Source organism: Anopheles coustani, chromosome 2, assembly GCF_943734705.1.
Source record: "Anopheles coustani chromosome 2, idAnoCousDA_361_x.2, whole genome shotgun sequence".
Taxonomy (NCBI): domain Eukaryota; kingdom Metazoa; phylum Arthropoda; class Insecta; order Diptera; family Culicidae; genus Anopheles; species Anopheles coustani.
Window position 1 is genome coordinate 33,557,337 of NC_071289.1, and position 23,559 is coordinate 33,580,895.

Sequence of the window (23,559 nt, forward strand, 5' to 3'; positions counted from 1 at the left end):
AAGGCTAAACAAAAAAAGGCACCATTATGAGGCAATATAAGCAGTTTGTCCATGATGCGAGGTGAGTTTCTGGCCTACACAATCTACAAATTTCCAAAACGCGTCTCTTACGAGAAAGTAGGGAGGGCTACATCATGCTGTCAGTCGCGCCTACCCACAGGGTAGGTTCATAGGAACTAATTCCAAAACTATATTTCTGTTAAACCTCCAAGAAGATTAACAAAGTCATGAAAAATACATGTAGTCTGTTTTAAAATTATGAAAAACAACCGAAATTTGATTTTTCGTGCAATAATCACTATAAAACTTGAATTACCACCGTCCGGTTTGCTGCATCATGAACCTAGTGGTAGTAATTCTATGGAACTGAGCATTAGTTCCAAATCCAGGAACAGCACGTACCAACTCTAGGAGTTGCAGATCGGAACACTCGACACTCGTACGGGGTTTTTTCTTGACGGGAGTTTTCGTTTCGTTTCCCGTTCGACGAAGGAAAACCAGTGTCTGACAAAGAAATAGAACATGGTCTAGGCAAGGTGAAAGACTTGCTCATTTAGCCAGTGGGATACGGAAGCCCCTGCAGTAGAATCTTTAGCAATCGCGAGACGCGGCCGAGAAATGGAGTCGACGGGCAATGTGCATATTCGCTTGCGAATGGCATGAAAAGCGAAGAGGCACGAAACAAGTAACCTCCCGAGGCACCATCGTAAACCATCAGTCAAGCATGAGAAAAAGGCGTGCTGTTTGCAGTAGAAAATGAAGTGAAACAGTCCGCAGCGCGTGTTACTCGGTTCGTGTTCGTGTTTTGTTGCCGTTTTGTACCGTCTCCGTGGTAAAAGAAGGTGGAGGTCACCCGTTGTAAAAGCTACCTGTGCATTCCATGTGCGTCCCCCGGGAGAACCGACTCCGGGATCGAATTGCAGCAGGCAAAACGCTACCCGAAAATCGAATAACCTGCTCGGGCATAACAGCACATATACGGGGTGAATAATTACCGAATGGCGGCTGGTCCCGTTCGATCCGTGCAATATAATTATCGACTACTGCCCGTTGGCCTGATTCTTTGAACCTCCCGTGAGGAAGAGAGGGAGCGATTGGAAGCACGGTCTTCGCGGGGTCTTCTTTTCCACATCTCGCTGCTCGCGAAACAATAGACCCATTCAACAACGCTGGCAAACGCTAAAAACATACTCTGCTACCACAATTAAACAACAACATTTGCGAGACAAAGTTCAAGAAATAATCTGCAGACGACATGTTTTAAACCTTCGTTCTACTTCCTGTCAACACCGTTTGCGATTGAAAGTTATTATTTTTTAACTTTACACCACCGAGATTGTTGGTTGTGTGCGTGTGTGTAAACTGAATGTGTGCAGATTACCAGCTGGCAAAAGGCTCCAATCTAGATGCTCAGTAGCCACCGTCGCGCATGGGATGTAAATTTCCACTGCGATCCAGCTTTTCCCGTGCGTATATCCGCGTGGAAAAAAAAAGAAAATTAGTAGGCCTGTTGCCAACACAGTTTTGTAACACACCCGCAAAGATCCGTGTAATCCGTGTAAACCTGCAAAAGGAGAGAGAAAAGTGTCGCCAAGAAGAAAAAGGGTCCTTTTCAGTCGATTTCAAAACGCGCAGTGCAGTGTCGAAGACGAAGTCGAAGTTAGATTCGCCACCGGAGTGTCCTTGTGTTTATATATGTGTGTGCGTGTGTTTGTGTTTGTGCACCCAGGCAAGTGCGTCGTGTAGCATTCTATTCGTAAAAGACGTACTGTAAGAATCCTGTGTGCTTCGTTTTTTTTTATTTTCTTTTTGCGGAAAATCGGTCAACTTTTCGTACCGCCTCCTGCGTTGTATCCTGGGTTAACCCAGCTGTCAAATCAAATATCTCAAGTGGTTCATATACCTGTGCCTGCAACGCCATATCGTGTGTCCTTCCTTTATGGTTCGCCCTTTTTCCTTCGTTGTGCTTTTTCGTGTGTCCTGTGCTTTTTTCTGTGAAGTGAATTGTTTTTGCCCTTTTTTCAACATTCTGACCACACAAGAATGTTAACAGTGTGAGCCCTACGTGCTACGGAAGGTTTTGCGTGTTACGATGCCTTTCCGATTCGATATTTTAAATTGGTGTGTCCATGTAGGAAGCTCGTGGATGCGGATTGTTTTCCAGCGCGCGCCGTAAGGATATCCGCAGCAGGACATTTTGCCCCGTTCGAGGTCCGATTGGAGAAAGAATCAGTGGTCGAGAAGAAGGAGAACGATTTTTCTACTTGACTGTTTGATTCATCCAGTGTTGGATAATGGAGAAGAATAACTGCGGATGGAAGAAAACGGTAGACGTGGAATTATTGCTGTGTAAGTATCTAAGAAACATTTGAACGTTTGTCAATGTACATATATTGTCAGTTGAATAATTGGATACTGTTTTCGTGCTTTTAGCTTAAGCTACACCACCCGTAAGATGCCTTTTTTCGTGAGGAAAAAATATCCTTTTGGATTACCATACTTCTTGTTGAACTCGAGCACCTGTTCGGGTTGGAAACGAATTAACATTTCCTGCACAGCACTTACGGCTGTTCTCGCTCATCTCGCCTCGTTTCTCCATTTTCCACCAATTTTCTCTCATTACACGGGCGGAGCCTCAGCTTCCTGTGCCGAGGAACCGAGGGTCGAGAAACGTCGGAAGGAGTTGATGAAAACATCTCCAAAAGCAAACATCAACATTAAGAAAAAGGAAACAAAGCACACAGATACACACACACACACACGGGCGCGCTTGCATAGTCATACCGGCGAAACCAGGGTCAAAGACGTGTGATCACAAAGGTTTGCCATGAACCAAACGAAAATCCGGCGATCTTATGTTCGGTCCTCCGGGTGGTTTGTTTCTTTGCTTTTTCGGCTGCTGTCCGGTCCCTTACCTCGGCGCGAGGCGAAGGAATCGTCAGGACAACCTGGGGAACGAACCAGGGGGTTCGCCGATCGGCAGAATCCAAAAGTAGGAAAAAAACAAGCCAGCGCAGAAGGTCGAAACCTCGAAGCAGCACCGCATCGGCGGGACCATCGCCCCGAAATGAAGGCAACGTTCGAACGTTTACACGTTTCTTTTTTACGAATCTTTCACTTTTGACGTTCATTTTGGAGTTCTGTGTGTGTATGTGTGTGTGATTTTTTTTATTTGGGGGCTTTCGGACATCCCCTTCCATTGATGTGATGGCATCGTCTTACTCTCGTTTCGTTGCGGCTGTCTGCTTTGTGCCTGCATTCTTACTTCTAAGTTTGGCGCTGCCCAGCACACGATCATCATCGTCCGTTCGCGGTTGATCGCGGTTTCTTGATGTCTTAAACCCTTCGAGGGGAGATTTATAAAATTAAGCACTGTCCGTAACTTTCCCGAAAAATGGAGTTGGAGTGTGTGGAACAAACTATTTCCAACATCTTACACTTTGGTATCCCCTTCACGCGTAAGGGTTAATTGTTTAGAATATGTTTGATGGTATCTGCAAGATATCTTTCTCTCTTGTCTTTTTCTCAGTTTTTCCCTACCCTTTACTTACCTCGCTTATCTTCCCCATTCACGCATCACTTCATCCATCGTCACAACAGATCGAAATCCTGTTCCTAGGGAGATTCCGACCGATTCTTCATTCTGCCCCAGCCCTGACTGGGCCACTGTTATTGTTAATTGGTGTAAGATCCAACACCGAAGAGCAGAGAACAGAGCGCAACATGCGCGCAAGGGCCAGTTGCAGCCGCCACGGTTCGCCCAGAACAAACTAATGCTTGCAGTAGAACCCGTACAGCGGCGTCCCTTGTTTAGAACGCTGCACGCACCCGACCGGCCTACCATGCAGAACGTGTAAACTATGCCATGTGTTTGTTTGTGTGTGTGTGTTTTTCCGCGGTTCCGGGACTCTCGATCGCATGCACTCGACCCTACCCACCCGATGGGTTTAATGCAATGGAACGGCGTGAGGTGCGCTGGCGGGGTACACAAAGCCATATCGTCTTCGAACGCCACCGACGACAGCGACGACGACGACGACGACGACGACGACGACGTGCGGTCAGTCAACTCTTTCGCTCCGTCTGCTGCACTCGGTGTGAGAGAGCGAGCTTAAGTGGTCGGCGGGGGAAGTCCCGTGGGTGTGCAGAAGGACGCACCATATGAGCCGCGGGTCCGAAGCATGGCTGGTGGAACGGTGCGCGGGAAGTTGGCGGATGGTATTGATATACACATTGTGGTCATTTGCAAAGTAGATGGACGCGCCGGGCGGTTCAAGGGGCGGGGTGTGGAATCCAAAAGGCAGGCCGGCGGGGGAAGAGATGTGATTCCATTAAAATAATAATGGATATTGCAGAGAGTAGCCCAGCCAACGGCCCGCAAACGCCAAAGAGAAGCGAAAGGAAAGAAAAAAGCCCCAACAACAATTCGAAATCATCGCGAGTTATTCGATTTTCGCTTCGCGCATTCTCGCGGTCTCTCGCGCCAAACGCAAGACGAACTCGATGTTGGATCGATGATGGGACGAGCGAGAGGTAAATTTCCCTAAAGCTCTCAACGAAAGAAAGAGAAAGAAACTTGCAAAGCCCCAACCGAAACTCCGCGAGGAGGAAGGCAACAGACAACAGCAAGCGAGAAGGGATTTTTTCCTCATCTCGGTGCTGGAAATGGGGAGATAAATGGATGCTGCCGAAAGAAGATCGATCGGGCCGCGAGGATCGGCTGGGAAGGAAAAGTTCATTCTCCATAAATTAATTCGAATGGTTTCCCATTGAATGAAATCACAAATGGCCGGTAGAAGAGGTGATGGAGGAAAGAGATGCGTATGTTTTCTATCGGGAAAATGGGCCGTTGTGGGGTCGTGCCTTGGGTGGACCGGGGCGGTACTCAAAAATAGCTACGGAAGGGTTCGATGGTTTCCAGCAACGCGTTGAAAGCTGAAGGTAGATTAGAAGTCAAGTGTTCTTGGCAAGGATCGATGAACGCCTTTTTTTACATGATCTCTCTGACTGCTGTGCGGGTTCCTCTTTTTTTTTTCTTCAACCGAAAGACACGTAATCAATACGTCTTCTCCATGACAGATTGGTATTTTTGTTAATAAACGGCCATTCAATGTTGTTAAATGATATCATTCCAATTAGCAAATCTTCGAAGAGTTCGTTTTTTGGTTCGCAAACTGTTTATTGTAACAGAAAAAAAACCCAAACAGTCATCCATACAGTTTTCTCAATCGTTTTATTTCATGAATTTTACTGAGAGAAATGTTTCATTACATTTCATTTCTTATACCTTTCTAAAATCAATATCTTCTCCTCGAATTGATTATGTGCAACCCATTCATAAACCTTGGGCGTATGCTTATTACAAATGCTTCTGTAACGTTATTAGGGGTTATGATTGATGGCAGGTGTTGATACTTTTATGCCTTTCTCCGTTGATAGTCCATGGTCCGAAAGCTAACTGTCGGCAAAAAAAAAAGTCGTACGCACGAAATTGTTCCACTTTACAGCGCTTCCGGAAGTTTATCAATCTATTAATTAGGTGAACGGAAACAGCATATATTGCTAAACATAATGAAGATCGTTCGCTCCCACATTAGAAAAGTTGAAAAGAAAAATAAAGTGATGTGAAAATCACCTCCCCAGGGTACCGTTTTTCACGTTTCGTCAAGAAACATCATTATTAGCCTCCTTGCCTGCTCGTGCAGTGCGGAGGGAAGCAAACTCCTCACCCACGACGTTCACTTGACTGTGGACGGACACGCAGCATCGGGCGCTGCAGCAGATGGCTGCCTTCGGTGGGGAGAAAAACAAAACTCGCGAGCCTTCTCTCCGCCGGAACCCTTTGCTAGCTGCACTGGACTTTCTACTTAGCACCCGGAGCACGGCACTGTTCTGATGTCTGATGTTTATTATGATGGTACATAGGTGCAGGGCGACCAGCTTGATCGCACACATATTCCCGTTCGCTTGTATTGGTTGTTAAACGTCTTCTGCTGATCTTCAGCCGATATCGGGAGAAGGCAATGGCAACAAAAGCTCGGATTTTCAGTGAAACGAAACAGGTCCTGTGTAGGTATCGTTCGTGGGGCGCGAGTGGTCCGAACATCTGAGAATGACCGGCGATCATGGGGGAGCCTGTACTTCGCGATGTCCCGCGATGGGTCGTTGTGTTGGTTTGCGGCCAGGTTCTGGATGTTGCTACGGTTGTGTGCGTGCGTCGACCGTTTATTGGCCGCGCTCATCATCAACAAAGCCTCGCGCGCGGCAGAGTTTAAGGCCCACCGCGGATCCACCACCATCTCCTCCCCGCATCTGATGCCGGTTGACCGCTTCTCGTGGTGGAGCATCACGCACGCACACGCACCACCATCGAGGTGTACTGCACGTCGCGTCCTCGGGACCCGCGTGGACTCGTGGACGCTTGGACGGCGCTTTTTGTCCGCGGTTTCGATGCGGTTCATCGGCCGCGCGCGCAGCACACACCGAGAGAGAGAGCTACCAGTGGAAAAGTTATGCCGTTGGTGGTAGTGGTGCTGCTGCTGCTGCGTGGTCGTCGGTCGACCGTGGTCATTCATTAGTTGTCCACCGCAGCGAAAAGCAAGGGAGCAAGAAGAAACATTCACCTCGCGACATACCCATACACTACGCACCCCACCCACGCCACCACCAACGCCCTCGAGGGAGGAGGTGCCCGAAACGGGAGCAATTATATTCGGAGCAACCATGTTTGTCTCAACACGCGCCCCACCGGTTGCCTGCTTGTGGGGTGGGGATGGGGTTGTTGTGCGTCCCAGAACGGGCGGGAAGGTATGGTCAGGTTTCGCTGGTTTCTCCCGCCCCGACTCCCGGCGGCCTTTCCACCAGGGGTCTACTTTGGTCGAGCTGACTTCGCTAGTTCTTGCTGCGCCGGCGGGCGTTGTTCCGTGTGTCATTCTTTCGTGTCCCCGATGCTTTGAGGAAGGTGCAAAACAAAAAATAGAATGAAAATAAAACATTAATGTTACCCCCGTGGTGGCCTGTGGAGGATGGCAAGAGTGGGAAGCAAAACAACACACCGGGTCACAGTCGATAGGGCGCCATAAGGTTAACATGCAACCTGGCAATATTTTACAGTAATCATAATCTACAAAAACCCGCGTGTGTATGTTTTCCCTGTTTTTACGTACACAGCCCAAATGCTTTGTTTTTCTATCTTATAAGTAATTACTCCGGTTTAAGAATATCCCCTCATTCCATATGATTAAAAAAAAAATAAGTCACCATACAAAGTAAATTATAAACATCACTAAGTGAGACAGCCATTTCTTTTTTGACAGCATACAAGTATCATTTTTGTTCTAATATGAACTCCCCGGATTTTCCGTTTGTTCAGGAGATTGTTGACCCTCATGTTGGGCAAGTCCTTTTTTTTGCGCCCCATCAACCCAGTTAGGTGCACGATCGATATGCAGTTAAATGCATTGGCACCCTCGGGGCCGACCCATTGCATGTCGCGAGCCGGCAGCCCAGCCCCGATGCACCGCGTTCTCGGGTGCAGATGATGATGATGCTGAAAAGTTCACCGAATGAACGAGCTCCGGACTAACTGTCCGCGGGGCACGGAAATTAGAAAGAGAGAGGGATGGGAGGATGGGAAAAGTAAATGGAAAATATGAGAAAGCATCATCGGAAAAGCCACACACACACACACACACCGACCGGGCAGGGCAAGATGCAAGATGCGATGGCAAACAAATGGGCTGTAAATTTTCGGAACATACACGAACATGTGGAACGTTTTTCTTTTGCAGCTGCTAAAACGGTCTCCAAAGCTTTGGTGGTTATAGGCACGGACGGGAAAAAGTGATCGAGGCGAAATTTTAATTACTGCACACAGGGCCGCGAGAGAGCCGGAGGAAAACACCGCAAACCGCAGCGAAAAAGCTAATGATTAGCAAAGGAAACAGAGAAGAAAATTGTTAAAGAAAGAGGATTTTAGATGAAGGTGAAATTGAAACTGTTTCTTTTGCCTTTCAATCGTGTTGAAATAAAATTAATTTCAAGTTGAAATGGATCGCGGCGGAGACGTATCGTTAAATGAGAGTATTTTCACGTCTGTCCGCCGCCCTGCTTTGCTGCTCGGACCCCGGAGATGATGCGATGGACAACAACACTCCGGTTACTAATTTATATTCAGCGACAGGAGCTTTTGTGCCTAGCAAAATACACGTTGAGGACAAAAAAGAAAATGTTGGTCGTGTCGATGGGCGTTTTTTTTTTGTTTTGTTTTCCGTTTAAACTGCGAACTACTTTTCACATCTGGGTGATTTCGGTTCATTGCCAATCATCAAAACGACGCTGCGCGAGTTCGTCCGCCGCGACTCTGTTGTGCTTTTGGACAGCTCGGATTCTTCGTTCGGTTCGCGGCGCGACTTTCTCGACGACGGACGACACACGGTTTGACAGTTAATGGTCGTAAATGTGACACGGCCAAGTGGTGGCAGGGAAGGATAAATAAAGCAAATCCAGCAATGTGAAGGACGCGCCGCTGCCGCTGCGGTGGTTTATAGCGGGTATCGTTCGCGCCAAGGAGTCTGCCGGATTGGGTGGGGAACTGTGAACCCTTGTTTTCTTTTACTTGTTACTCTAGCTTTTCTTCGGTTTAGTTTTTACTCATTACGGAACCGACGGTGAGCTGATGTGTCGTTACGGATTTTTTTTTCTGTTGGTTTTTCGGTTCATTGCCAATCATGTTACAGTCAGGTTGTGTCCGACAGTTTCAAGTTTGCTTTCTCCTCACCCCATGGTTTGGTTGTTTTAAAATATCCTCGGTTCGGCGGGTGGTGGCATGGCCTTTTAGGCTACTTAAGAAAGTGACAACCTTTTTTTTAGTATTACTTTTGAACTCTATTTTTATACGTGAACAAATTTGTGTGATTGTTGGTATCGACAAAATTAAGTCGCAGATCTTGGGTCATCTTCAATATCCATGTTTTGAACTTGGTTAGAAATATTTTTTTCTCAAAAGGGCAAAACGGTTTCCATGCTTGTACAAGCTTAGCTGTGCTTTTGTAATATAATTATAATTTAAAAATGGATTTTTCCAATCCCCCGTCCACTCAGGCGGAATTCATGTTACGTTCATCTCGTTCAGTTGGATCGCACGCAACAATTTCCTCTTCTGGTTCTGTATGCTACTTTACACGCAATTGTATGCCTTTCCCGCTGACCACACACACACAAAATCCATCGTCAAATATAAACATCTTAACTTGAAGTGAAAGAAGTAGAAACAAAGCATCCGCGCACGCACGTGATAATAGAACACCGAACGGGAACCGCCGTTCGGAACGTGATGGCGGCTTTACCCTCCCCCGGTGGCCCCCGGTGGCTCTAATTATAGCCCCGGCTTAGCTGGAGTAATCGTCTTACGAACCAGAGCGGGACAGCGAAATGATTGCGCGAAGGAAAGAGAGCATCGCAAGCCGGAGGAACTTAAAGAGGTGGAAGCCCTAATGGTGGGAAGCAGCGCCCCAAACAGGTGCGACTCCCACCACCCGAAGGTGCAGAAGGTGTGCAATATTATCCGGGAATGTTCCGGTTCCGTTTCTACCGGATGGACACATGCAGGGCTAAGGATGCTGCTTAGTACTTTTTATTTTTAGGGATTTTTCTTTCGGTTCAGTATATAAATTCCTTCTAGTTGATCTTTAAGTTAAGCCTATGATTTGTGAATGAGTTGAGTTGGAAATTATAACTTGTATTACTGTGTTGTATGCGAGTATTTTCGACCCAGATCGATCACCTAAAGATGTGTATTGTATAAATGTGTAAATTTACTAAATTTCTCTATTTAAACAAAAAGCTCGATTTAAACATTCGGTTTCTTCTTAGAAGCAAATAATTAATGCTCTCGTCCTCAAGTTCTCATGTTCTCAAGTTCTCATTGTAATAATTTCATCGTAGACAATTCTCTTCCCAACTTCTCTATGCACTAATCTTTGATAAAGAGGTGTCATTTTACCATCAAATATACCATAATTAAAACATTTAAACTCTTTGAATAGTTTAAATGTTTACTCCATAATTCTAATTCTTAATTTGTTGTTGTTCAGTTACAAGAAATGTAAAGAGTTTCAAAAAAATCTTAAAGTGTTGGATTTTTCAACAACAATTATTTTTGGTTAACTTTAGATGTTGACCTAGACCTTCTTCCAAACTGCTTGGGCCTTTGATGTCACTATAATTTAAAATTACGGTTACGTGAGGCTCATTGTGGCTTCCGAGTCACTCTAGTGTGTTTTGCATTGAAACCTTCCCAATGATCGAAGAAAAAGAAAGCAAATGCGCAAATGCAATATGCGTTCCACGAGTGGGCCAACCGCCGTTTGTTTGCAGAAAGGGGCGATCACGAAGCAGCAGCAGCAGCAGCAGCACCGGCCAGCTCCTCCTAAAGTAAGCTGAAGATGAAACCGTTAGACGACGTGTTTGATGCGGCCAAAGTCGAAGATCCATCGATAGGTATTCGAAGGTTTACTTTTCTTTCCTTTTCATTCCGTTCCGTGCAGCGGTCTTTTTTGTTCCGAATGTCCGCGCTCGGTGGAGATTTTCGAATGAGCTTTGGCAGGGGGGACCGGGAAAAAGGGGGCGGCGGCGTTTGGAGTGAAGAAGGAAAACGATGCGGCCTAGTGTGGCTATCGGTAAAGCGTCGCGCATCTTACGGACTCCCATCTCCCGTTGCCACCCGCGGCGTTGGGTCGCCTCCGCTCTGTGCACCGTTTTTATTGCTCCCGTTTTTATTACCGGCCAGTTACGCGGTCGTTCGTCATTCCCCGTCCCCGTCCAGGCACCACCCCAAGCCTGGGTGTGGTGTGGGTAAGGGGCCCATTTCTGCATCTGTGGGTGAGAGCAGCTGTGGTGCGATGTTTCCTTTTTTTTCATTCCGAATTTACGTCGGCTCCTCCGGATGGTTTTCCTTTTTCTCTGCAACTCTGCAATGTAACTAACCACCTTCGTTGGTGCATCCTTTTATTTGTGTGTCCGTTTATGGAACACCCGCCCGTGGTCGATGCAGGAGTTCGGTAGGTGAAAGTGTTACCGTTAGTTGAGGTACGGGCACGGATTTAAAGTCGTTTCCACGTTGCAACCCTTATTTACATTTGTCATCGTCCGTCATCGCCTCAATCTAGATCGGCAAGTGTTCGTACGAATGCAAATTAAAAATTAAATCTACATCTTTCGTTGATTTTGGGGGACAGAAGACAAAATCGATACTATTCCATCTTAGCAACAATTTCTAATTAGATGAAAAGGGGTTCTTGATGCTTCCCCTCTGTTGTCATCATGTTTAAATTATTACGATTCAAAAGAACTCGAGAATAAGGTCCAAGGTCGCCGTCCGAGCGGCTGCTCGGTTTTTGATTCCGGGCCCGACACCATCGAAATTACACTCTCATTTAGGTTCGATCGATTGTTGCCACCGGTCGTCGTCTGGACCGAAAGTGGGCGACGAAGGCCTTCGCCAACGACGACCGGCGGTTTAGATTCTGCAGCAAACATTTGCCAAAAAACATTGTATTAGGCCCCCCCCTCTGCAGACCATGCGGTGGGCAGCTTTCACCAACCAAGAGGAGGCACGAGCACACACATCTGGAGAAAAGTACAAGCACATCGGTAAAACAAGCACCCCCAAGCCCCATGTGCGATTAGCCAGCGGCAGCAGCATAACGCTGCTCAACTGTATGACGTCGCTTATGTTTTCCGATGTTGGTGCATCATCGTAAAGCAAACAACTTATTAGCTTTTGTGAAAAGCCTTGTGCCTTCGGTTTGTTCCGGCGAATGTTTCGAGCGGACGACGCCGGATTCCAACGCGACGAGGAAACTCACCGAGTTTAACGGACCGAGGAGATTGTTTCGAGCAACGAATGCACGTTAAATGATGATGTGTGTATGCGGGTGGTTTTGTTGGCTTAATTTTATATTTTCATAAATTAGGAAGTGAGCACACATTCTTCCTGGTTGGTTAGTTGGTTGGAAGCCAAAAAAAAGTACATGTTGATTTAAAAAAATTGAACAATATTTACTTTTTTCAAAAAAGGAAGGTTCTCATTAATAAAACTCAGGACTGTCAAGAATCCGATTTGACTACACAGTTGTATTATTGTAGTAATCGGTTTGCAATAAAATTGTTTGTTGAAAGATGATTCGAAGTGAAATTGCAATGAACTTATTTATCAAAATCAGGTTTTTATCCTAATATCGATGCTGGGTCAACACATTTAATCAAAAAGACAATCCCTCCCATCAACTGTCACTATTCGATACTGTTTAATACGACCGTTCTTTTTCCGGAAGATCGATTCGGTTGAAACAACCGAATGTTGTGAAATCTCGGCAAGTCGCGGGTTGAGTTTGGTCGTACAATTAAACCCGATCGATCGATTGATTCGTTCGACGGCCTACCGTCCGACAACTTGTCATGTAGAACCGTCTTTTGTTTGTTTGAGGACAGTGTTTTGGTGATTATTTGTGATGTTGAGATTTATTTAGAGCAAGTAGAGATATTTTCCAGACGGTAAGGTGCTGCGGATTTTGAGCGATATTAAAAATTCAGTCTTGTTTCATAGCCTTGCGCTTCGTTTTTTGGTAAACGATCGGCTTAAATTTTCATTATATTTATAAAAGCTAATGTCGAATGCTGTTACGTATATTTAAAATGTTGTGGGATTGGTGCGTAGAAATTACAATATTGTAAAAATATTTACAGTTCGACATCGATACCTATAATATTCTCTGGTTGTTTTTTCTGATTCCTTACACAATAAACTGTAAGAGTGCTATCATCTTCTTCTTCTTCTTGGCGTAACGACCTCTTGGTCATGCCTGCCCGTTAAGGGCTTACGAGACTTGCTATCATATTTATCTGAATTTTGGTATCACAACCATAAGAAATTTATATTTCAATTTGCTGCAAACATTCTTCGAGCACCCGGTACATTTTATGCATTTTTCTTAGTCGTGTCGTTTAGTTAAATGGGAAACCAAAATCACTAACATCTCTCCTTTTTATTTTTTAGGAAACCGGGAAAAAAAACTCTTCGCCGCTCGAGACACAAAGTTGAAGAACCATAACTCTACCCTGAAGAGAACGCACAATTACCAACCATCGGCAAAGCAATTCTCGCGCAACCATCGAATGCGATTTCTGGACCGATCGGCTAGGCGTCTTACATTGCGGAACAACAGTATGACCGCGAGCATCGGGGAACCGCAGCAACAAAGTCCCTCGCTAGTAGCAGCAGCAACTCCTGTAGCAAACAACCCCACCGCCGAACTGCGCCCACTTCCGGTTGTTGTTGTTATTAACCGTGCCGGTGGTGGTGGTGGAGGTGGTTGTGGCGGTTGTTTTGGCGGTCGTGTAGGTGGAAGGCATCGTTCGGCTTCCTCCGAGCATGTTGCTTGCGAGCAGCCGCGTGTTTGCGCACTGTGATGTGGTAGATATGGACTGTAACGCTGGCAGCAGTAGTAACGGTGGCAACAGTAACGGTGGTGGCGGCGGCGGCGGCGGCGTCAGCGGCTTGGTCAGTAACAGCATCTTCACCCGGCAGTCCTCGGTGCCCGGTGCCGGTAACGGTGGTGGTGGTGGTGGTGGATACTCCCTGCTGCTGGCGGCAAACGGTGGCGGTATTGCCGGTTCGTCCGCATCGACCAGCTCGCTCCGGTGCGACAAGGTGAACGGCAACGCAACAGGAACGATCGTATCGAGCAATAACGGTGGCCCGGTAGGAGGAGTCGGAGGCGCCGGCATCGTCGGTGGGAGTAGCAACAATATCAACAGTGTCGGTGCGTGCGGCGGGGGTGGCGGCGGACTGGTGTCCTTCCAGCCGCCACTGATTGCTCCGTCGACGGCACTGAAAACGTCCTCGCTGACGTCATCGGCCATTCTATTCGGTGGAAGCAGCGGCAACCTGAGCAGCCTCGGTGGCAAATCAAACACCCACAAGTGGATCGGTTCGCTGTGTGATGGTGCAACAAGCATTGGCTACGCGGGTGGAAGTAGCGGAAAGTTAAATCAACAGTTGCATTTTCAACAACAGCACCAACAACAGCATCAGCAGCAGCAGCAGCAGCAACAACTGCAACTGCTCCAACATCATCAGAGTAAACACCAACAGCAGCAACAGCAGCAGCAGCAGCAGCAGGTGCATCAACATCAGCAGCAGCAGCACCATCATCATCATCACCATCATCACAGTCTACCGAGTGGACTGAGTACGACAAGTGGCAGCAACATGCTCGACAGTCTCACCTTTCGGTTGTGCGATGTGGACGGTGCGGTGAGCAGCACCATGGCCAACGTGGGCGGCAACAATGGTGGAGGAGGAGGAGGAGGAGGAGGGGCCAACGGTGGTGGTATCAACAATGGGTCGACAAATGGTAGCGGAAACAGTGGTAGTATCCTCGTCGTTGTTCCTCAAACGGGCAGCGGGAAGCAGTCGCACTCGTCCGGCGTCGGTGGCATAAGCAACAGTGAAAGGCTTGCGTACTCTACTCACCATCATCAGCAACAGCAAAAGCTGGCCCAGCAGCACCACCATCAGCAGCAACAGCAACAACAACATAGTAGCAATAGTAGTAGTAGCAGCAATAATAGTGGCGCTATTGGTGCCATCGGTAGTAACGATCTACCGATCAACTATAGCAAAATGACACGCATCGGAAAGATGGGATTGAGTGAGCATCATCACCATCACCACCATGAGGGAGCGGGCGGATCGGGACCGGTTTCGTTGCAACACCAGCAACAGCAGCAACAAGCGGCCCAGCAACAGCACCACCATAAGCAGCAGCAGCAGCAGCAGCTACAGCATCATCTTCGTAGTGCTGTTGGTGGTAGCAGTGGTAATGTGGCTAAAGCCGATGCATCCAGCTACTGCAAGGTGACCCGAATCGGAAACATTACCCTGCTCGATCCGGAGGACCAGACGATGCACATGCAGCAACAACAGTCGCACCTGCTGGGAAACAACGGTGCAGGTGGTGCCGGTGGGAGCGGCAGTAGCGGCAGTGGAAGCAATAACACGCTCAAGAAGGACGAGGTTAGTCTGACGAAGGTGGCCAAATTGGGCCACTCGGTGGACCAGAAAGTGTGCGATCTTCAACAGCATTTCATCCAGCAGCATCAACATCAGCTGCAACAGTTGCAGCAGCAGCAGCAACAGGCGGCCCAGCAGCAGGTGGTCCAGAAACAGCAGCAAGCACTCCAGCAACAACAACAGCAGCAACAGCAGAAGAGTGGTGATCAGCATCAGCAAGGTGAAGGAGGGGAAGAGGTGCGCATGACGGAAAGTCTGGCACCGTTCGAGGTGCTCCGGTTGTACATGGATAAGCTGACGCAGTACGAACACCACGAGATCTACAACTACCCGCGGATCTACTTCATCGGTGCGAACGCGAAGAAGCGGCGCGGCGCCGGGAACTCGGACTACGACAACGAACAGGGCTCGTACATCCATATCGCGCACGATCACATCGCCTACCGGTACGAGGTGCTGAAGATCATCGGCAAGGGCAGCTTCGGGCAGGTGGTGAAGGCGTACGATCACCGCAACTTCCAGCACGTGGCGCTCAAGATGATCCGCAACGAGCAGCGGTTCCACCGGCAGGCGCAGGAGGAGATCCGCATCCTGAAGCATCTGCGCGCGCAGGATCGCTACAACTCGATGAACATCATCCACATGTACGACAGCTTCGTGTTCCGCAATCACATGTGCATCACGTTCGAGCTGCTGTACATCAACCTGTACGAGCTGATCAAGAAGAACAAGTTCAAGGGCTTCAGCATGCAGCTGGTGCGCAAGTTTACGCACTCGCTGCTCAAGTGCCTGGACGCGCTCTACAAGAACAAGATCATCCATTGTGATATGAAGCCGGAGAACATCCTGCTCAAGCAGCAGGGCCGCTCGGGCATTAAGGTGATCGACTTCGGGTCGTCCTGCTTCGAGAACGAGCGCGTCTACACGTACATCCAGTCGCGGTTCTATCGCGCCCCGGAGGTGATCCTCGGCGCCAAGTACGACATGGCGATCGACATGTGGTCGCTCGGGTGCATCGTGGCGGAGCTGTACACCGGCTCGGCCCTGCTGCCCGGCGAGGACGAGTACGATCAGATGGCGTGCATCATCGAGCTGCTGGGGATGCCACCGTTGAAGCTGCTGGACAATGCCCGGTCCGCTTCCCGGTACTTTGCGTTCGATCGCGAAGACCGCCTCCCGCACTACTGTTCGCTCAGCTTTCGGGCGGACGGACGGGAGGACATTCAGGGTAGCTACAGTCGGCGCGGCCGGTACCGGGGTGCACCCGGGACTCGGGATCTTGCCAAGGTGCTGCACTACAGCGACGAGCTGTTCCTGGACTTTGTCAAGCACTGCCTGCGGTGGGATCCGAAGCGTCGCATGACGCCACAGGAAGCGCTCAATCACATCTGGTTCCACCGGATGTTGCCTCAATCGCCGCAGGTGGTGAAGATTGGCGTAATTGCGGATGCCCCGGGAACGACCGATCCGGGTGCGGCGGGCGGTGCTGGAGTAACGGCAGCGGCAACTACGACGACATCCTCCCGGGTTCCCGGTGTCGTTCGCTCCAATCGTCCGTCAAGCCCGTCGGGATTGAGTAAGGCTGGGGTAACGATGACGGCCGTCGGCAGCAGTACCACCAGCAGCTCGTCAAGCACGGCAGCCTCCATCAGCAAGCAGCTGAGCTCATCCATGGTTAGCGGCGGCGGTGGTGGACTAGATGGCAGCTCCGGTAGCCTAGTCGGAGGAGGTGGCGGTGGAGGGATTCCGATGGGTTCCTAGCACCACCAGAAGCCTTTAGTGTCGTCATCATCTTCGTCCTACGGTGTTGTGGGATCGTTAAAGAAGGTTTCGTCGGCACTGTCGGTAGTGGCATCCGGTGGTGGTGGTGTTCCTTCCGTCGGTAACAATCTCTCAACCATCAAAACCTCTCCCACGGCAGCCATTTCTACCATGCACCCACCGGCCCCGGTGCTTTCCCTTGCGGGATCCTTGCAGCAGCAACACCATTCCCAGCCGCATCCTAAAGCTTCCTTGCAAGCGCTACTCGAGGTGCGCATTCTCGCTTCCGGTCGGCCTATGGTAAGTGGTGGAGGTGTTGGTGGTGGTGTCCAGCCTCCCTGTGCTACGGAATCGACATCGACGACCCTAGAGGATGGTAGTTCCTGTGCCTGCGAAAGGAAAAGGCTTCACCAGCATCTTCCGACACTCGCCCGCGAACCGGTGATGTCACCGACGCACTTGGCTGCCCTGGCGTTGGACACCGGTGAGGAGGATAGCAATAACAGCAGCAACAGCAGCAATGGCAACGGCAGCAATACTCAACCACCTGGATCAACCGGCAGCGAACAGCTGCTACAACCCCCTGGCCAATAGCATCGTCTAGCATCGGCCATCTCATCGACCACATCGTCGTCTTTCGTAGAGTACGTAGGCAAATTCTAGTTGAATAACACACACTGGCAGCAACCAATTTGATCGACGGTCAAAATATCGATAGGATTACTTGTGTGTTTCCCCTCGCTGTGTGTGGAAGGTCTTTCTTAGTGTCTACCCTGTCACACACATACACACACACTGTCAAGAAAGAACTCCAATATCGAAGGGGTCGTGATAGTGTGTAATAGTTGTAGCAGAAATAAGTATCCGGCATGATTGTGTCCTTCGTAATCCTCATAGGGAAATCTCTATACGTTTGATAAACAAAAAACAAGAAACAGAAAAGGATCTCGACACACGGACCGAGGAGGAACATTAGATAGATAATACCGGGGGCGATCGCCACACCCCATCCCCTTTGCTCTTTTAGCTAAAAGTTGGGGGAGTTTCCATGGCGGAAGTTTATTTGCGAGGATAATTTTTGCCCACAAAACAACTTGTAGATACATTTATAATTTTACTATGCTTTTTTCTATACCATTTTTTTTTTAAGTTCCATTCCTATCTCTCAGACTACAAGCTATTGACTACGACCCCGTTTCTCAAGGGGGTAAACGCTAGTGGCTAGTGTTCTCATTACTTTATGCTTTAAAACGATTTTGGAAAACGATGACAAAAGTTCCAATATTCATACATTTATTTTACATGCGCGATAGTAATGATTCCGACGATCCTGTTTAGGCAAAATCCTTCGCGAAAATGATTCACAAAAAAACATTGTGTACAGTTAGTTCCGCATTTGGGCGGAAAGTTTGATGGAACATTCAGAGATGCGAGGAAGAGAGAATAAAAGAGTAAAAAAACTGAATCATATAAGGCTGTTATAAATGTAAATTGCGCGCATATCGACGTACTGTTGTTTGCTGTTTACGCAGCGAATGTAGCATATTTAGAGAGGGCAGTAGGCAAAAGGACGAAAAAATGAAATCCGGAGAAAATTTGGACAAACATATTTGTTTTGCGTTTAAAAATTAATGATTTACCAATCTCTCACAGTCGCGTTAACAAAAAACACTTTTGAGGCTTTTGATTTTTTTTCTCCTAAACATCGCTTCCTTCCTTCAACGCGTACAGATCACTGTCCATCACTCGACCCCCCCTAAGTTTCTAGTGTTTACCATGCAGTTATAAGTTTTCCACTGCCTTCAGCGTATGCGTTTAGTTTTTGCTTCTTGCAAAAGAAGGACTTGTCGCATGCAAACACGAGACTGTGTGTGTTCAAAGCCAATGACTTATTAGGGGTGAAATTCAACACTCGTGCTATTGATTTTATGTTGTGGCTTCTTGCAACCGTGTTGTGGTCCCAAAAATGACCTGGGGAAAGCATATAAATTACGAGTATGAGCACGCCCATATTATCATTCCGCTGCAAGTTGGATAAAGAAAGTGACAACGGGAGTATATATCGAATGACAACCCAATACAAAATTAGCAAACCAAGTAAGAACACGAATAAGGATATAGTGAAGCGGATGTTGTTTTCCTTGTTAGTAGGAACTTAGGACAAATCAAAATACCTATCGTATTCGGCTTGAAATGTTCTATCATTAGGTACAGAGGTTCGGTGCTGCGAAGGGAGAGTAAAACAATACCAAAAACTATAACAGTTGTGACCGTTTTAACGAATTTGCGAACTCAGCTTTGCGCGGGCGGGTTTAAGATTGTGACGTACTGTGGTTGTTATAGTCGCGTTCATTTATGGAAATGGCAACAAAAACATACACGACGACGGTTTATTGGTTTGGTTCGTCGTTTAAGTATCGGCTATAGCAAAATTAGACTGATGAGAGAGGACGTTTTTTAGTACCCTCCCCCCTCCCCCTCCCCATAGAGCTGGGAGTCTGCTTTATCACTAGCTAGGAAAGACATAGCGGTTTAGTTTCATGTAGTATTGTATCCATTCCTATAGACACCCGGTTCTTTTTTTTTTGTTAGTAAAATAATGCACGTGAAAATTTGCTCGTGTAAGTTATAAGAATTATTAAAACGCAAAATCCAAAATAAAAAAAGACACTTCACACCAGCGCACCCTGATGAATACCAACTCTCATACCGAATGGAATATTCTTCCACGCTCAAATACTATCGAAATCAATCATTAAACGTAAAATAATACGATCGAACCCCTGGTAAAGCGAAACTTACTGCCAATTAACGTGTATGAGACAAGCATAAATATATGTATTCCCCGTAGAGAAGCGGAACGAGCATCAAGAAAATCTTTACTGTGTAGACTGTGAATGTACATTTAGGAGTGTGAAGCCATCCCGTTCACCGCGCGCGTTTCGCGGCGGTGCAAACAATGGTGTCGAATAGTTCAATGGCTAGCAGAAGGGCAAACATTAATCTCTGCTTCAAATCATATGTATGTAATAGCTGTATAACCCACAACAGAAACATTCTATATCGTATATACAAAAGCCCCAGAATCCCAGAGAACAAGTTGCCACCAATATTAGATTTCTCACTCTTTTACCATGAAGGGTTTTTTTTTTCTTATTATACATTATGCTCATAAAAGTAATTACCAATACACTTTTCGATTGCTAAAAAACGACACTTCAGTTGTTTCTCTCTTATTTCTCAAGATTGAAGAATCTTCTACAATGTTTCTTACTTTTTCTCACTTCACTTTAAAGAATCTTATCAAATTTGAATAATGTTTTGAAATTCCGTAACGCTAAGTCTTTACTGTCCACCAATATGTTTCAGTGTTGCTCCATTCGGCTTCGGATGAATTCCGACGGTGGACTTTAGCCCCCGCCCCAAAATGATAGAAAATGATAACGTTAAAGCAAAATCGTAATACAACGCAACAATCTATAACCGTACAAGTTGTTACAGTTTTGTAGCAAATAAAGCGAGAGAGAGAGAGAGCAGAGAAAAAAGAACAAATCACATTCAACATAATAAAGATGGAAAACAAACTTGGTATTCGTCTAAAACACGAAGGCCACTCTAGCGCTGACATCGAGATAAGAGATTGGGAATTAGGGAAGTTTGCGGGCTGCGTTTAGTAAACCGAAACTAATGAAATCAAAAGGACTGCACACTGTAAGCTGATAGTAATAATAGAAGTAGCGTAGTGGTAATAGTAGCGGTAGTTTAAATTGAATACAAAAACTGATTGGAAACGGTATTGCGCTGAAAAGAGTGTGGGGTGAATGAAGATTATGCAGTTGACGAAGAAGCAGTAGATTGTCGTTTGGTGTGACCATCTCAACCACACACTAAAGGACGAAAAAATATGACCCTGTGTTCGCACGTACATAAACTGATAATAAACGAAGAGCGGGCGGTAATCAACAACTAACATTTAGCAAAGAAATCATGGTCGCCGATCGTCGTTGACAAAGGAAGGGCGGTAATAGTGAAGCTGTGTGTGCGTGTGTGTGCATATGAATATTTACCGTTTAAGGCATAGCGTATAGTTAATGGTTAGAAACATAGCAAATCGTAGCTGCAAGTGGCAAGGGCAAAAGTGGTGTTGAGGAAGATGCAAGCGATCGCTAGCAAAGGATACATTAACCATATTTTTGTACATATTGGATAGACAATTATTAATACACAAGCAAATGAGACGGACAAACGCAACGCAAAACGGCTAAAAATCTACAACTATTACGCGTACGGCTACCGGAAACGAGTTTAGTATGTACTGAGCAGAAAGAGAGTAGTGGCACTGAATGTTAAAACAACCAATTAAAAGCCTTAATGTTGTTTAAAGACAGCGAAGCGGGGAAGTGAAAGAGCTCTAGCTTTAGAATAAAATGATAATTTATCGAGGCAAAAAAAAATAAAACAAATATGTTTTCCTCAGCCCTCCTTCGCGTTTACGTGTTTGAAAGACTTTAAGGATTGGTTTCTCATAATAAAATTGATTCTTTATCATTGGAATGAGGGCGGGAGAAGAAAACCACAATCGAGCAGTGGTGGTGTGCTGCAGAAACAGCAAGGGAGGTTATGGATCACCCATCTAATCCAGATTGTGCTCATAAATCCCACGTCCGGCTTCGAAGCGAGCCTGAAATGCTCTTCGTCTACGTGTTTTCCCGTGATTGTGATAACTAATTTTATCGTCATATCGTCTTATTGTACATCCCATTAAGCATACCATCTGCATACGATCGCCTCATTTCGCTAGTGGTTTCACTATAGTTTTCATAAAGCTTACACTGCCTTTTTTTCTGTGTGTGTGTGTGTGTGTATTATTTTTGTAAGAAAAGCCTCGTCGGCGTGTGCCTGCTCACAATGTTGAGGCTATGTAGAAAATTAATCATTCGATTGGAAATCGTCGATATAAATGAAGTTTCCTTTTCTTTCTTTTTCTCAAAGTATGTACTACTATTCCAGGTATTGCATCTTTTAGCGCTACGTAGAAAACGGATTTGATCTTATGCAGCGTGATCTTTAGTTTTAATTGATAATCTTCTAAGGCGTTTTATACCACTATATTCTCATTGCTTATTCGTGTTTATGTAAATGTGTTCCTGCGTGAGTGAGTAAAAGCTAATTCCACCATTTCTCACAATTCCGTTCTGTTTGTTTGTTTTGAAACATTTTCATGAATTGAAACACAAACTTCGAGATGCATTGCGGTGCTTAAAGGGCGGACTAAAAAAATGTTAAATTTTAAACCTTCATCCTATCAGTTGATACTTCATTGCAACTAGCAATAGGGAAAGTATAAAAAAGAAATTCCTGGTGTATAGAGGAAAACAAACAAACCTTCCCGAACATGGTAGTTTGAGAATACTCAAAAAACTAAAAAAAATATTAAATAAATTGCACAGAAATTATCGTTGAATTATGCTACCACCCTACCAACCCTTCGGTGCTAGGGGCAACCTCCCAGTTCCGGGACGGGGGTCACGTATGCCTTAGTTTTGCTTTACGTTTCATCGTACGACGACGACGACGACGAGGACGTTGCCGATCCCTGAGGACCGGTGTTTGTGAATGCTTTGTTATCGTTGTTGGATGCTTTTACTATTATGTGCGCTACTACTCGACCGTTTGCGCGATATCGTGCATGGAATCCCGCGAACTTATCGCCGGGAATGGCTTAAATGGGTGCCGAAGGACAAAGAAAAGAAGAAAAGTAAAAAAGCGGCTTCTAGAGGTTGATAAAATCAGAATAAGCACACACTCCTTCCAGCCCGGTAGTTTAATCTCGGAAGGTGCTAAGAAGTGTGACAAACTAGTAGCAAAAAAGGAAGCATAAAATAACAAACTCATCACCCTAAATTACGATCAGCACCGGTTCAACTCACATACTCACTGAACTTTACGTAAGTACACGTTGCATGTGGGCAGTAAATCCACGCCACCCACCATTACCACCACACAAAATATAAATTTGAACAAAAAATAATGTTTGATCAATCAATCAAAACAGTTTACCAATCAATGCGCACAGATAAGAGAAAATCAATCGCTAGCTGTACGCTGGAAGCACTGGCTCAGTTTACTGCAATATGTCGATCGTGCAAAAGTGATCGCAATGATAAGAGCGATGAGTGAATCGCAGTAAAATAGGGACAACGGCGGTACATAAGCAGAATCAAAATTAATAAAAACAAGCAAATAACACGTCAACACTTTAATAGCGGTAATAAATCGATTCATGGAAGAGTAAGAGTGTGATTATAAGTGCGTCATCGTTATTCGACCCGGCTGCTGAGAGTTGCAAAGCGGAAAGGTTCAAAGGAACCGAAAGTGACAAAAACGAAGGAGGAGATCATCAAACAAATAACCGTTGTTGGTTGAATTGTATGTTTAACACATTTCAGAACGAGTGAAACGATCTAAAGTAAAAAGACGGCAACACTTATGAACGTATGGTAATATAGTATGAGACATTTAACAAAATCGAAAGTAAAATGTCATGTGTACAAGAAACGAAAAAAAGAAACAAATAAGAGGAAAGATACACAAGAAAAACGCAGCAGTGCTTAGTACTAAACAAGGGAAGACATATGGAGGGATGAAAATGAAAAATAATATTACAAAAAAAAAAAATGATAGTAAATAAATAATAAGCATGAAAAATAATAGTCATAGGC

General features: G+C 46.2%; 1 protein-coding gene across 5 annotated transcripts; it reads left to right on the top strand.

Moving 5' to 3' along the window:
- The first annotated feature begins 419 nt into the window (after positions 1-419).
- On the top strand, positions 420-19,409 carry LOC131266323 (dual specificity tyrosine-phosphorylation-regulated kinase mbk-2-like). Of its 5 annotated transcripts, XM_058268793.1 has the most exons (4): positions 436-790; positions 2,165-2,347; positions 13,058-15,079; positions 15,161-19,409. In XM_058268793.1, exons 3-4 carry the CDS (start codon positions 13,433-13,435, stop codon positions 16,835-16,837), a joined length of 3,324 nt encoding a protein of 1,107 aa, XP_058124776.1. In that variant the 5' UTR covers positions 436-790; positions 2,165-2,347; positions 13,058-13,432; the 3' UTR covers positions 16,838-19,409. The 5 variants fall into 5 exon arrangements, with proteins under 5 accessions (XP_058124774.1, XP_058124776.1, XP_058124772.1 ...); XM_058268791.1 differs by having other exon boundaries at positions 420-536; positions 2,136-2,347; positions 13,058-19,409; XM_058268789.1 differs by having other exon boundaries at positions 2,165-2,349; positions 13,058-19,409.
- The last annotated feature ends 4,150 nt before the right edge of the window (positions 19,410-23,559 follow it).

Excerpts from the sequence above, each read along its gene's own strand:
- LOC131266323 (XM_058268791.1), top strand. The coding sequence starts at position 13,433 with ATGTTGCTTGCGAGCAGCCGCGTGTTTGCGCACTGTGATGTGGTAGAT.